The 12096-nt window shown below is 36.2% G+C and overlaps 1 protein-coding gene across 1 annotated transcript in view; it reads left to right on the forward strand.

Moving 5' to 3' along the window:
• LOC142350798 (uncharacterized) overlaps positions 1-10739 on the forward strand; it is a 175871-nt gene extending 165132 nt beyond the window's left edge. The window contains exons 7-8 of the mRNA XM_075402755.1: positions 7650-7726; positions 10497-10739. Of these exons, the coding sequence (XP_075258870.1) occupies positions 7650-7726; positions 10497-10717 (298 nt within the window). The 3' untranslated portion in view covers positions 10718-10739. The remainder of the gene's footprint in view (positions 1-7649; positions 7727-10496) is intronic.
• The last annotated feature ends 1357 nt before the right edge of the window (positions 10740-12096 follow it).

Below are 12096 nucleotides of genomic sequence, written 5' to 3' on the forward strand. Positions count from 1 at the left end.
TGCAAGACCTCAGCGTTTTAGATTTTGCGTTTTTGGATCATTGTATTGTTTTTTTTGTAGACATTTCTGTAACCCTGGCGCATTTGAGTTCAAAAACCTCACCATTACCCATATTCCACTTTTTGACCAAAATTAAAAAAAGTACTTTTTTTGTCTCAAAAATAATTAGAGGAAGGAATTGATCCATAATTGTTTTTTAAAAATCCTGAGAAACAGAATAGTGCGTTGAGTTTTAACAAAAACAAAGTTAAACAGCCTCAAGTGTGGTTCAATTTTGTATATGTTGTTTTAACAACTGTGCAGATTTTGGCAATTTTCTTGCCAATTTTGGTTTGTTTATATTCGAAAAATGGTTTCTCGATGCCCCAAAAGAGTTTGAGTAAAAATTAAAAGATTTCGTTGATCAGAAAAATGAAAACACTATAACTTTTTTCGTTTTTTACTTTTGCTGTCGTAGAATTGTTTTCTGACGCATTAGGTTTTTTCTGTTTTTTTTTAAATTTTTTATCGAGTTTAGTTTTGGCCAATATGGAGAGGTCTTTTCAAAAATAAACTAGTTCCAAAGAATAGTAAGATTATAGTTCATTCTTCTTTAGGGAAAAACTTTTTTGAAATGGCCAAATGAACATCTCGAACAAGGTACCCATTTTAAAAAAAAATTGATTATCAGAGAAACGTGCTTTAAAAGGTTTTTTCAATAGGTTTTGCAACCTGCACACAGAGACACTTAAACATTATTTTGTTTGTTTCTTTTAGACAATTGGAAAAACTTCTTTCTGCTATCAAATTTTTCAAATATTTTTTTCTCATTTTCGTCCAACTGACCTCAAATTTTGGTAATAGCCGTATTTTTTGCTTCAGAAGCGTTGTTTTGATGAATTCCATCATTTAACTTCCTCTCAGATAACAATTTAAAGACCTCAGCGTTTTAGAATTGGCTTTTTTGGATCATTACATTGTTTTTTTGTAGACATTTCTGTAAACCCTGCGCATTTGAGTTCAAAAACCTCACCATTACCCATATTCCACTTTTTGACCAAAACTCAAAAAAGTACATTTTTTGTCTCAAAAATAATTAGAGGAAGGAATTGATCCATAATTGTTTTTTAAAAATCCTGACAAACAGAATAGTGCGTTGAGTTTTAACAAAAACAAAGTTAAACAGCCTCAAGTGTGGTTCAATTTTGTATATGTTGTTTTAACAACTGTGCAGATTTTGGCAATTTTCTTGCCGATTTTGGTTTGTTTTTATTCGAAAAATGGTTTCTCGATGCCCCGAAAGAGTTTGAGTAAAACTTAAAAGATTTCGTTGATCAGAAAAATGAAAACATTATAACTTTTTTCGTTTTATACTTTTGCTGTCGTAGAATTGTTTTCTGACGCATTAGGTTTTTTCTGTTTTTTTAAATTTTTTATCGAGTTTAGTTTTGGCCAATATGGAGAGGTCTTTTCAAAAATAAACTAGTTCCAAAGAATAGTACGATTGTAGTTCATTCTTCTTTAGGGAAAAACTTTTTTGAAATGGCCAAATGAACATCTCGAACAAGGTACCCATTTTAAAAAAAAATTGATTATCAGAGAAACGTGCTTTAAAAGCTTTTTTCAATAGGTTTTGCAACCTGCACACAGAGACACTAAAATATTACTTTGTTTATTTCATTTAGACAATTGGAAAAACTTCTTTCTGCTATCAAATTTTTCAAATATTTTTTTCTCATTTTCGTCCAACTGACCTCAAATTTTGGTGATAGCTGTTTTTTATGCTTCAGAAGCGTTGTTTTTATGCATGCCATAACTTAAATTCCTCACAGATAACAAGTGAAAGACCTCAGCGTTTTAGAATTGGCGTTTTTGGATCATTATATTGTTTTTTTTGTAGACATTTCTGTAACCCTTGCTCATTTGACTTCAAAATTCTCACCGTTACCCATTTTGCACTTTCGTGCCAAAAAAAAATTTGAGTAGAAAAAATATTGATATATTGATTTCTGAACCAATTTTCATACTGATCATTTAGAGATCACTAGATTTGCTTTTCAAAAAATCATTCTTTGGATAAGGAAACGGTCGAAATCAAGGATTTCCCGACAACACATAAAAAAAAATATCTTGTGTTTTTTCAGAATTTGGGGTTGTTTTTGAACAACTTTTTTTGCCTGAATTTGTCTTTTTTAATCTGAGATTTGAAACGCAGCATTTTTAGTTTATGGAAAAGTTAGTTTTCCAACACTAGCACAATTCAGATCGAAATGGCCACAGTTTTTTATGAAAAACCTTTTTTTTTAAATTTGTATTTAAACTTTTTACATCAGTAAAACATATTTTTTAACTTTTTTACACATGGCCAGCATGTCACCTCCTACTTTTCATCTTTGCGCTTCCAAAAAATTAAATTTGAGGCAAAAATCTGCAATCAATTAAAAAATATCAGAATTGGGCCAAAAATTATTCAAAAACTATTACCCATATTTGAAGGCCGTTTTTTTCAAAGTGTTTTTTCTGCTTTTTCACTACATAAAAAGCTCCCGTTTTTTGGGAGGTGGGTTGTCGTACTATTGCGAACTTGCATGCCAAATTTCAGAACTCTGTGGTCATTTATCAAAAATCACCTCATTTCGGATCTGAGGATGTCCAAACGCACTCGACTTAGTCAAACCGATTTCATAGGCCGAAATTTTCACCGTATCTGAAAAAGCTACGTCAAACATTCATAAGACCAAAAATGACAGAAAGTAGTCATACAAGACAGGAACAAAAAAAATTTTTGAAAAAAATTAGTTTTTCGTAGAGAAACTGCCTGTTCAATTTTCCTTACTGTTCGGCCAAAAAAGGCACCCTACTCCTATAGCTCAATATCTCAAAGAATACATAACAGAAATTTAAAAAAATACATGTCTCAGAAAATAGAGATAAAAATCTATCAAATAACGTTCAAATTTAATGGTCTTTTACTGTTAAAAAAGGAGAAAAACGCTAGAAAAGAAAAAACAATTAAATTTTTTGAAAGGCTAAAGCACGAGCACCACTGGTTTGTTTTTAAGGCCGTTTCGGTAATCGTCAACTATAGCTCATAATAATCAATCTCAGGGGTTGATTTGAGTTTAAACATCAAAATTGAGGCGGCTCGGAGGTTTTCCAGAAACCGCGGCCGCCCTTACCCAAATTGCTCTCTGCTACAGTAGTAGTAGTAGTAGTAGTAGTAGTAGTAGTAGTAGTAGTAGTAGTAGTAGTAGTAGTAGTAGTAGTAGTAGTAGTAGTAGTAGTAGTAGTAGTAGTAGTAGTAGTAGTAGTAGTAGTAGTAGTAGTAGTAGTAGTAGTAGTAGTAGTAGTAGTAGTAGTAGTAGTAGTAGTAGTAGTAGTAGTAGTAGTAGTAGTAGTAGTAGTAGTAGTAGTAGTAGTAGTAGTAGTAGTAGTAGTAGTAGTAGTAGTAGTAGTAGTAGTAGTAGTAGTAGTAGTAGTAGTAGTAGTAGTAGTAGTAGTAGTAGTAGTAGTAGTAGTAGTAGTAGTAGTAGTAGTAGTAGTAGTAGTAGTAGTAGTAGTAGTAGTAGTAGTAGTAGTAGTAGTAGTAGTAGTAGTAGTAGTAGTAGTAGTAGTAGTAGTAGTAGTGGGGGACAAAATCCAACCTCACCTCCACGTGGTGTCCCCTGGGGGTAGGTCATGTGCTGCGGCTCTCAGCTCACATGGTCGAGCTAACGAGGCACTGGTCTTCTAGTTTGTGGCGCAACTAGTCGTATCTCAGCCTTCAAACACCAAAGCAATGAGTAACCATCAGCACGGAGGTGCTGCTGGGAACGAAAAAGAAAGCGGGCTGGTTCGAAACACAAGATGGCCGGAAGCTAAGATTGAAGAGCTTAGCGGTGGCTAAGCCAGCGTTGGTAGCTTCACAACAACAATCTGCGGTAGCAGATTCAGAGTCACTAGAAAATGAGAGTCGGTCAGTGGTGGCTGACCAAGAGTCTTTAAGATGTCAGAATTGTCAGCGGCAATTCAGTACAGTTACCGGACGCAAAGTGCACCAAACAAGATTCTGCAAAGCCGGTTTGTCAAAGAATGTCGTCGACAAGTCAAAGTTCGAGCAACTAGAGGCGAGCCTTACCTGTGACAAGTGTGAAAGAAAGTTCAAAACAGTCAATGGCCGAAAAGTTCACCAATCGAGATACTGTGGCAAAACTAAAGCAGTTGCCGCACGCGTGTTTTCCTGCAAAGTACAAGATGTTCTCGGAAACGAGTTTGAAAACATAGAAGCGTTCAAGTATCTCGGATCATATGTCAGCCTCAAGCATGGAGACCTGCAGGAAGTCAATTGCAAACTTGCAGAAGGTAGACAACGGTTTGCTAACTTCCAAAATCTCTGGAAGAGCAAGCAGCTCAGCGTGCACCTCAAGTGCAATTTGTACAAAGCACTCGTTTTATCAGCCGTGCTGTACAGCTCAGAGACTTGGACTCTTTCGAAATTAATGGAGAGAAAACTTGAGAGTTTCCACTGTGGTTGTCTTCGGAGAATTCTACGTGTGTCATATCTGGAGAAAGCCACGAACGAAGAAATTATGTCAAGATCACGAATGCCCCAACTATCCACGATGATCATGCTCAAACGGATAAAATGGTACGGACACATCCAGAGAATGGAACCAGGAAGATTAGCCCGCAGTGCCTTCGATTGGAACCCGCCCGATCAATACGTCCATGCTAGACGCGCTCCTGGGGGGCAACGGAAAACGTGGATGAGTCAAATCGAAGGAGACTGTGTACGAAACAAAGTACCGTTCACCAGATTGCAGGAGAAAGCAGCAACCGGGTCAAAGAATGCCTTCAACAATTTCGTACAGCACTTCACAGAATAACCAAACAAATAACTCTTCTTGTTTTGTTTGTATTTGTTGCCAACCGTGCCTTTATTTCATATTTGGAATTAAAGTGTTGAAACAGTAGTAGTAGTAGTAGTAGTAGTAGTAGTAGTAGTAGTAGTAGTAGTAGTAGTAGTAGTAGTAGTAGTAGTAGTAGTAGTAGTAGTAGTAGTAGTAGTAGTAGTAGTAGTAGTAGTAGTAGTAGTAGTAGTAGTAGTAGTAGTAGTAGTAGTAGTAGTAGTAGTAGTAGTAGTAGTAGTAGTAGTAGTAGTAGTAGTAGTAGTAGTAGTAGTAGTAGTAGTAGTAGTAGTAGTAGTAGTAGTAGTAGTAGTAGTAGTAGTAGTAGTAGTAGTAGTAGTAGTAGTAGTAGTAGTAGTAGTAGTAGTAGTAGTAGTAGTAGTAGTAGTAGTAGTAATAGTAGTAGTAGTAGTAGTAGTAGTACAAGGTTCGGGTTTCGCCCGTGGGGTGTCAATCCCAGTGTTTGTTTATCAGTCTATTTCAGTTTATCTTTTTCCAGTGTCTGATTAAAAGACCCAATGCTCATCATATGTTGTGTTTTTCAGATTGATTGAAAGTTGTGTTTGACTCTTTTGTGAATTGTGTGCGTGTAAGTGAGTAGATTGTTGTTGATCATGGAAGTGACGTCGGAAAATGTGTCAAATGTGAAGTTGGAAGATCAGGAGGAAAAGGTGAAAAAGGAATTTGAAGATCAGGAGGAAGAAAAGGTGAAAGTGGAGTTTGAAGATCAGGCAGAAGAAAAGGTGAAAGTGGAGTTTTAAGATCATTCAATGCAGATGGAAAATGAGGCAGTTGTGGAAAAGTTGGAAGTTAAAATGTTAATTCATCATTCAGTAGTTCAAGCAGTTGAAAGCGCGCCTCTCGTACTAGCTCTGGTTGACCCCTCGACGGGGTTTTGCCATGACACAGCCGATATCCTGAAATTGGAAGAGCATAAAAGAAGACGAGCAACAGTTGCCGGGAGAAAAAGGAAGCATCACTGTCATTCCTGCAACTATTCGACTAAAGAAAAATTTCTAATAGGGAGTTTCTAAGAGTTTCTAATAGGGGGAGGTTCTAAGAGTCTGACCCCCCATTCCCATCATCACTCATGCGCTAACCTACCCCCTCCGGTCGCAGCACTCACCCTTGAGAGTAATTTGCTCGACGTTAGTCGGTTATTTTTGGCATTTCACAGTCTCAATAATTTTATCAACTAAATGTGAGTAGAGCATTGTGGTTAGTATATTTCAGTTTTATGCTAATCTGTATCTTTGGGTAATAGTGTATGTGCGTGCGTACGCGGGGAGGGGGGGGGGTGTGATCGGGGGCGAACCGAGAGGATGCTTAATAAGCGGCGCGAATGATTATGACAAATATGAATTAATTTGTTACTTATGTAATTTTGACAAAGAGAGATTGAGTTTTCCATTTCAGTTTCCCATTTTTTAGGTGGCTACCCACCCGTTCGAGCCTGTCCGATCACTTTGACCGAAGTTCAAGACCAACGTATATCGCAATTCATCTCGCTCAAAGAAGAGTGCCATCAACTGGAATGACCTCCAGATTCTGAACTCCGGATTCGACCTCCAGATTTTGACCTCTGGATTCGACTTCCAGATTCTGACCTACGGATTCTACCTCCAGATTCTGACCTCCGGATTCCACCTCCAAATCATTCAGAAATTTGCAAATGGCTAAAAGTTAAACTAAATGGCTTCAAACTCAATTTCAAACTCAGAATATAAAAACTGAATGATTCAATTCAATCTTTTCCTTTGAATTTATTACAAAATGTTTAAAAATGTTTTATATTCATGAGAGCATGAATTCCTATTTCACCAAAAAGTTTCTTTTCACTATTCGATTTGTTTACAGAGGAGAGAGCGAGAGAGAGGAGAGAGAGAGAGAGAGAGAGAGAGAGAGAGAGAGAGAGAGAGAGAGATAGAGAGAGAGAGAGAGAGAGAGAGAGAGAGAGAGCGGTTAATTGCCCACTTATGTAAATAAACGCGGGTAATTATCTCCGAAAGAACGCGAATAAAGCTGAACATAACGCAAACATTCTAAAACTAACTCTTCACATATGAAAGGCAGCGTGCAATTGATCATGCGCAGATGAATATCAGTGCATGAATTTTGTTATGCGCATAGGATGACTCATCTATTAAGATAAAATTCATACTATAAATTACAAAGTGGGACATGAACAGAGAAATGGGAAGGGGAAAAACAGAATGATTTTTGTCATGAATCAGGTCTGATGTGCTCTGCCACCAAGCTCCGGGTTGTTGCTTCCGGAGCCTTTAGCAGCGCCGCTTGGCAAAAGTGGGAGAAATTTCTTCAGCTGTCATCTCGTAATTATTTTTTTAACAAAAATGTAGATCTTTAATTTGTGAAATTGAAGTGAATCCTGTTCTCCATTGATTTCTAACAAGCCACCAAAATTATTTTAAAAAGTTTTCGAAATGCTGGGTTGAGCAAACTATACTGAACCTCGAGTTTACCAATCAGATTCTGCCTTAGAAAATTGTTGTTCTTGAATACTGATGTAGATTTGAAAAAGAGCCGGTAAATGATTTTCGCGAATATTTGTTTTGATGTTTTTTGGACTTGTTCTTGTAAAGTTTCCTTAAGTGAAAACTTGTTTTTGATACGAGAGTCACAACTTTACGCAAAAATTTCGCAAAACTTTTATGTTGTGATCATTAAAGGGCAAAAGCCCTCCAAGGAATTGTTTTTGTCATCGCTATCCTGCTCCACGTGGGACTTTGTAAGTCATCTGTAATCAATGTTTATACTTTCCAGTGCAGGATCAATGTCCAACGCGCATAGGATGGACGAGGATGTCATCACGACCACGACAAAGTATATGCCCTTTGGAGGTATGAAACGGTTCCTGTCTTTTAACTAAACTTAACATTAAGTAACAGATTCATCTGAACGTACATTTTCGAGTATATATACAAGCCCTGCAATTGCACATTTTTAATCAATAGCCCAATCTTTTATAATTTCTCTGCACAGAGAATTTATTCCTTTTTAGTTTTCCCTCCTGTCAAGATTCTTAGACTAATGATAAACGCAAGACTGTGCCCAAAAACACAACCAGATTGCTCCAATACTGCTTCGGTTCCAGTTAACTTAAAAAATATATATAGCGGAAGGTTTTTCTCTGAGTGGTTGCTCTACATACACTGATTTTGCACACGAAATCTATGATGATGTTATTCGTACGGTAAAAATAGGTCAAAATCAGCCGAAGTTATTTGACCTACAGTGATTTGAATATCAATGTCTTTGTCTAGATGTTTTTGTGTCAATATGACTACTGCATGAAAAAATGTACTTCCTGAGGTAGGGGGACGAAAACGTAGAGAATTAACAGTTATTTTTTAAATAACGGGAACGGAAGCAGTGTTGGAGCAATCTGATTGTGTCTAGATCTCAATCGTCGCTAATTTTTGATAAAGTAATCGAAAGCCGTGTGATATTCATGCCTCAATTAGAATTTTTCTAATTATTTAGGTGTTTCTAACTTATCAAAGTGCAACAAACAATAGTCCCCGCATCAGTATAAGACAAACAATTTTTTCTTCATTCGGAGCCGGAAGAAAAATCATAATCTTGTTTACTTTTAAAATTGATTCTAAAGCCTGATCTGCAAAATTTGTTGAAGAGAAAATCCACAAGGTTGAATTTTTTTTGTGAATTACATTCTATTCTTCAAATTGCTATTTTTGCTTGAGTAGTTAGGCTGATCAACAGGTACTGATTCTATTCAGTATAACTTTCTTGATGAACAGCGACAAGAAATAGTCCGGAGTTTACTGCGGATTCTGGCACATCTACGCAATTTTCTTCGTTCTCAAATACCGATTTTGAGTAACTCAGTTAAGTCTTTCTCTTGAAGACTGAATGTATTGAACTTTAAAATTTCACGGTTTTCTGTGGTTGGCTAAAATCCACGTTTAAGCTTAATATACTCCTGTAGTCGGTTGAAACCTTGAATTGTTCTCTTTAGGAATTGAATATTTTTTTCTGTCATGAGTAACCATCTTTGGCTCGAAAAAAACCAAAATAGTATTTGAGATATTTTTATAGACAGTAGTTGACCAAGTTCCACTACAGTTTGGTTTGGGTCCTTTTCACTGGCCGACGTGGATACAATTGGATATCTGGTTTCTACAGTTTGCGGTCTGCAGATGATGTTTTATTAAGTCTCGATAGCAATGCTTTCCCTTATAAAAAAAACATGAAACCAAGGACAGCGTAGACTGGTGCAGTTCGCCTCGATTTGCTTCAGCCTTTGAAGCAGTTAGTTACAAAGGTTTTTTGCGGGTTCCTCGAAAGTCTTCTGTTTTCAACTCTGCTTTAGTAATCCGCTCTACGTTTTCAGTCATTCTACGCTTTCGCAATAATTTGTTAGGCCGTAGAGCATTGTCCCGACAGTTTGCTGCACTGCTGTTAGAGATTTTAATAGGTTGGGGTACTGTACTTGATCAATTACATATCCAAAAACTTTTTTTCTTTTCGTCTTACGGTTTCCTCTAACAGCTTCAAGATGGTGGTCATTACAATTTTTTTGAACTGTTCAGACACTTTGGTTTTGTAGATATTAAGAAAAAAGTAAAACTTAGAGCAATTTTGTTTTCACCTCTGATTGATTGAATGATTGATTGGGCGAGTAGTAAAAGTCGATATTCGATCAGTAAATGTCAGGTGACTGAATTGAATGCTCTTTTTGCCTACGTCTTTAATGATACCTGCTTAGCCTTCGATGCCCAATTTTTTAGTCTTGGTTTCAAGCAAATATAAAAAATCAATTTTTGGAGAAAAAATGAAAAGATGCATTTTCGCAACGTAAAACCGCCATGTGTTTTTGGTGCAATCTCGTTCGGTTGTTCCTTGGAACGTTTCCCTAGAAGTAGCACTAAACTTTTGCTAAGAAATCAAGCTGACTCGAGGTCATTTTAAGAAAATTGAAGTGGGGTTCCCTGCAAAGACGGCGTCAATAACTTTAGTTTTCAAATTTTGGTTTTCTCTATTGCTCACAAACTTCAAGTTTGCTTTTTATTTCTTTTTGTGTAATTGCTCATGCTGCTGTTGGATAGCCGAGCCATCTGTGTCCTTGACTTTGAAAACAAGTTTTATCCAGTAAGAAAAAAACAGTAAGAAACGAACAGTAAGAAAAACAAGTTTTATCCAATCCAAAATGAATATTTCCAAGCTTTAAAATAAGTTTTCAATACGTTCTAATATACTAGAGTTTGCAAAATGTTTGCTTAACCTACTTTTAAGTATGTTAAACAATCAGTATATGTAACCACAGTAGGTGCAGAATAAGGTGGTTTTCGGCCTAAGATTTTTAGGTTTTCTAGACGAATGTTGACAGGTTATGAACTGCTTTGGACGTCAATAACAGCAGTCTAAGTTTCACTTGTTACGTTGTACGTTCTGCTAACATGTTTGTTTATACGTTAATATGAAATGAACTTATAAGCGACGAAGTGAAATTAACGGACTACTAATTAACGACTTTTTTATTTTTTTTCTGAGTTTATAAATATAATCATAATTTACTAAAAAAGTATTGTAAACTTTTTATTCACTACTCACAGTGAGGAATTGGAGACAAACCAAATTGTTTTTTAGACACAAACCCCCTTGGGGGAGGTCCCCGTTATCATGAGGTTGTCAGAATTGTACCCGGAGAGGGCTTTAACAGCGACAACGAAGAGGACGTTAACGGAAGCTCGTTTCCACCACCATACACTACTCCGACCTATCATGGACCTCGTATGGACTTTGTAGAAGAGATGAGGCCCTTAAGATCTTATAAAACTCGTAGTAATCTTGATAGTGTTGGACTCTAAATAATTCAAAGTATGCAATCCACATTACCTGCTCTTAGTTATACAAGCTATGCCTCATACCGACAATGCATCAGCTAGCTATTATTGTGAACTAGCCATTCTACCGCCCTCAAACTGCACTAGTCTTTTCCATTACATTTATCAGTTTGAATCAATATGATTCTGCTGTTTCAGTTGTTTCAAATGTTTCCAAGGCAATTCTGAAATGGGCCTCAAGATAGGAGATCAATAAATGCTTTTAAATCAATCTTCTCCCGTACCGAACTCCAAGTGTAAATCAGTACTGGGCAATTGTAAATGCAGGTCTCCCATGTAAAAAATTTTGTTCGCTTTCTCGCTTGTTTTTTAATACTTGGCCCCAGTCTGTTCATTGTGCAATCAGAGTGAATGCAAGACAAACAAGTCAGAAAAGTGATATGAGTAAGTCTATGATTCAGTAATGACGAGGAATTGCATTTATACTGGCCCAGTACTGAAACGCATTTGGAGTTATGTACGGGCTCTTAATTTGGTGTTCAAAATTAATTTTTGAAACACAGATAAAACTACACTCTTACTGTTTTGTTTTACCAATGCGTAGGAAATTATTGACAACCGACGGAATAATTTTTTTGGGGGTATACCGCAATTTGAAATCAAGCTTATCTGTTCAATTATTTTTGCGTAGCGATAGTAACGATAATTGTTGCCAAAGGTTCCAAACATAAACTTTTCAGGCAGTATGTGGCATTTTTTTCCCAATCGCGTTCGTTTGTCTGATTGTTGTGTACTTGAAAAAGTTTTTATTGCATACTTTTGACAAAATAATCATAAGATATAAAGCTACATATAACAAAAAATTTCTAAACGTACTGATTTATACTTTCGTTGCAAATAAAAACCATAGCAGGACAAGTCCTGAAATACAATTCAAAGAATTGAATGAAAAAGTCAGACGTACTCTAACTAACCAGCGAATCAAATGAACAATGCCAGCCAGAACACAAACAAAACCATCTAAAAAAATTGAGAAACTAAAAATCAAAACTAAGCAAAATACACTCATTGCTAAAATTTATTTCCCTTACCGAAAACACCTAATTCGAAAATATGTTCAAAGTCAATTTTGCTTCTGAAATCGGTCCAGTATTATATATGCAAGACCTCAAAAATATTCATTGGCCCTTGAAGATCGATTAACTCGAAAATGATCAAAAAATTAAAAAAAAAGAAATCAGTTGCAAATTATAAGGAAATGTTGCTAAAAATTGTGATATAAATATCTTCAGAATCATTTCTGTGTCTCAATAGGCCATCCAGTAACCCAAGTCTAAGCTTCAGAAAACTCATTGGCTCATAGATCGATAGGAAATAATTTTTTTAAAAAAAGTTTAAAACAT

The sequence above is a fragment of the Convolutriloba macropyga genome, chromosome 12, assembly GCF_964194025.1.
Source record: "Convolutriloba macropyga chromosome 12, txConMacr16.3, whole genome shotgun sequence".
In the NCBI taxonomy this organism is placed as follows: Eukaryota; Metazoa; Xenacoelomorpha; order Acoela; family Convolutidae; genus Convolutriloba; species Convolutriloba macropyga.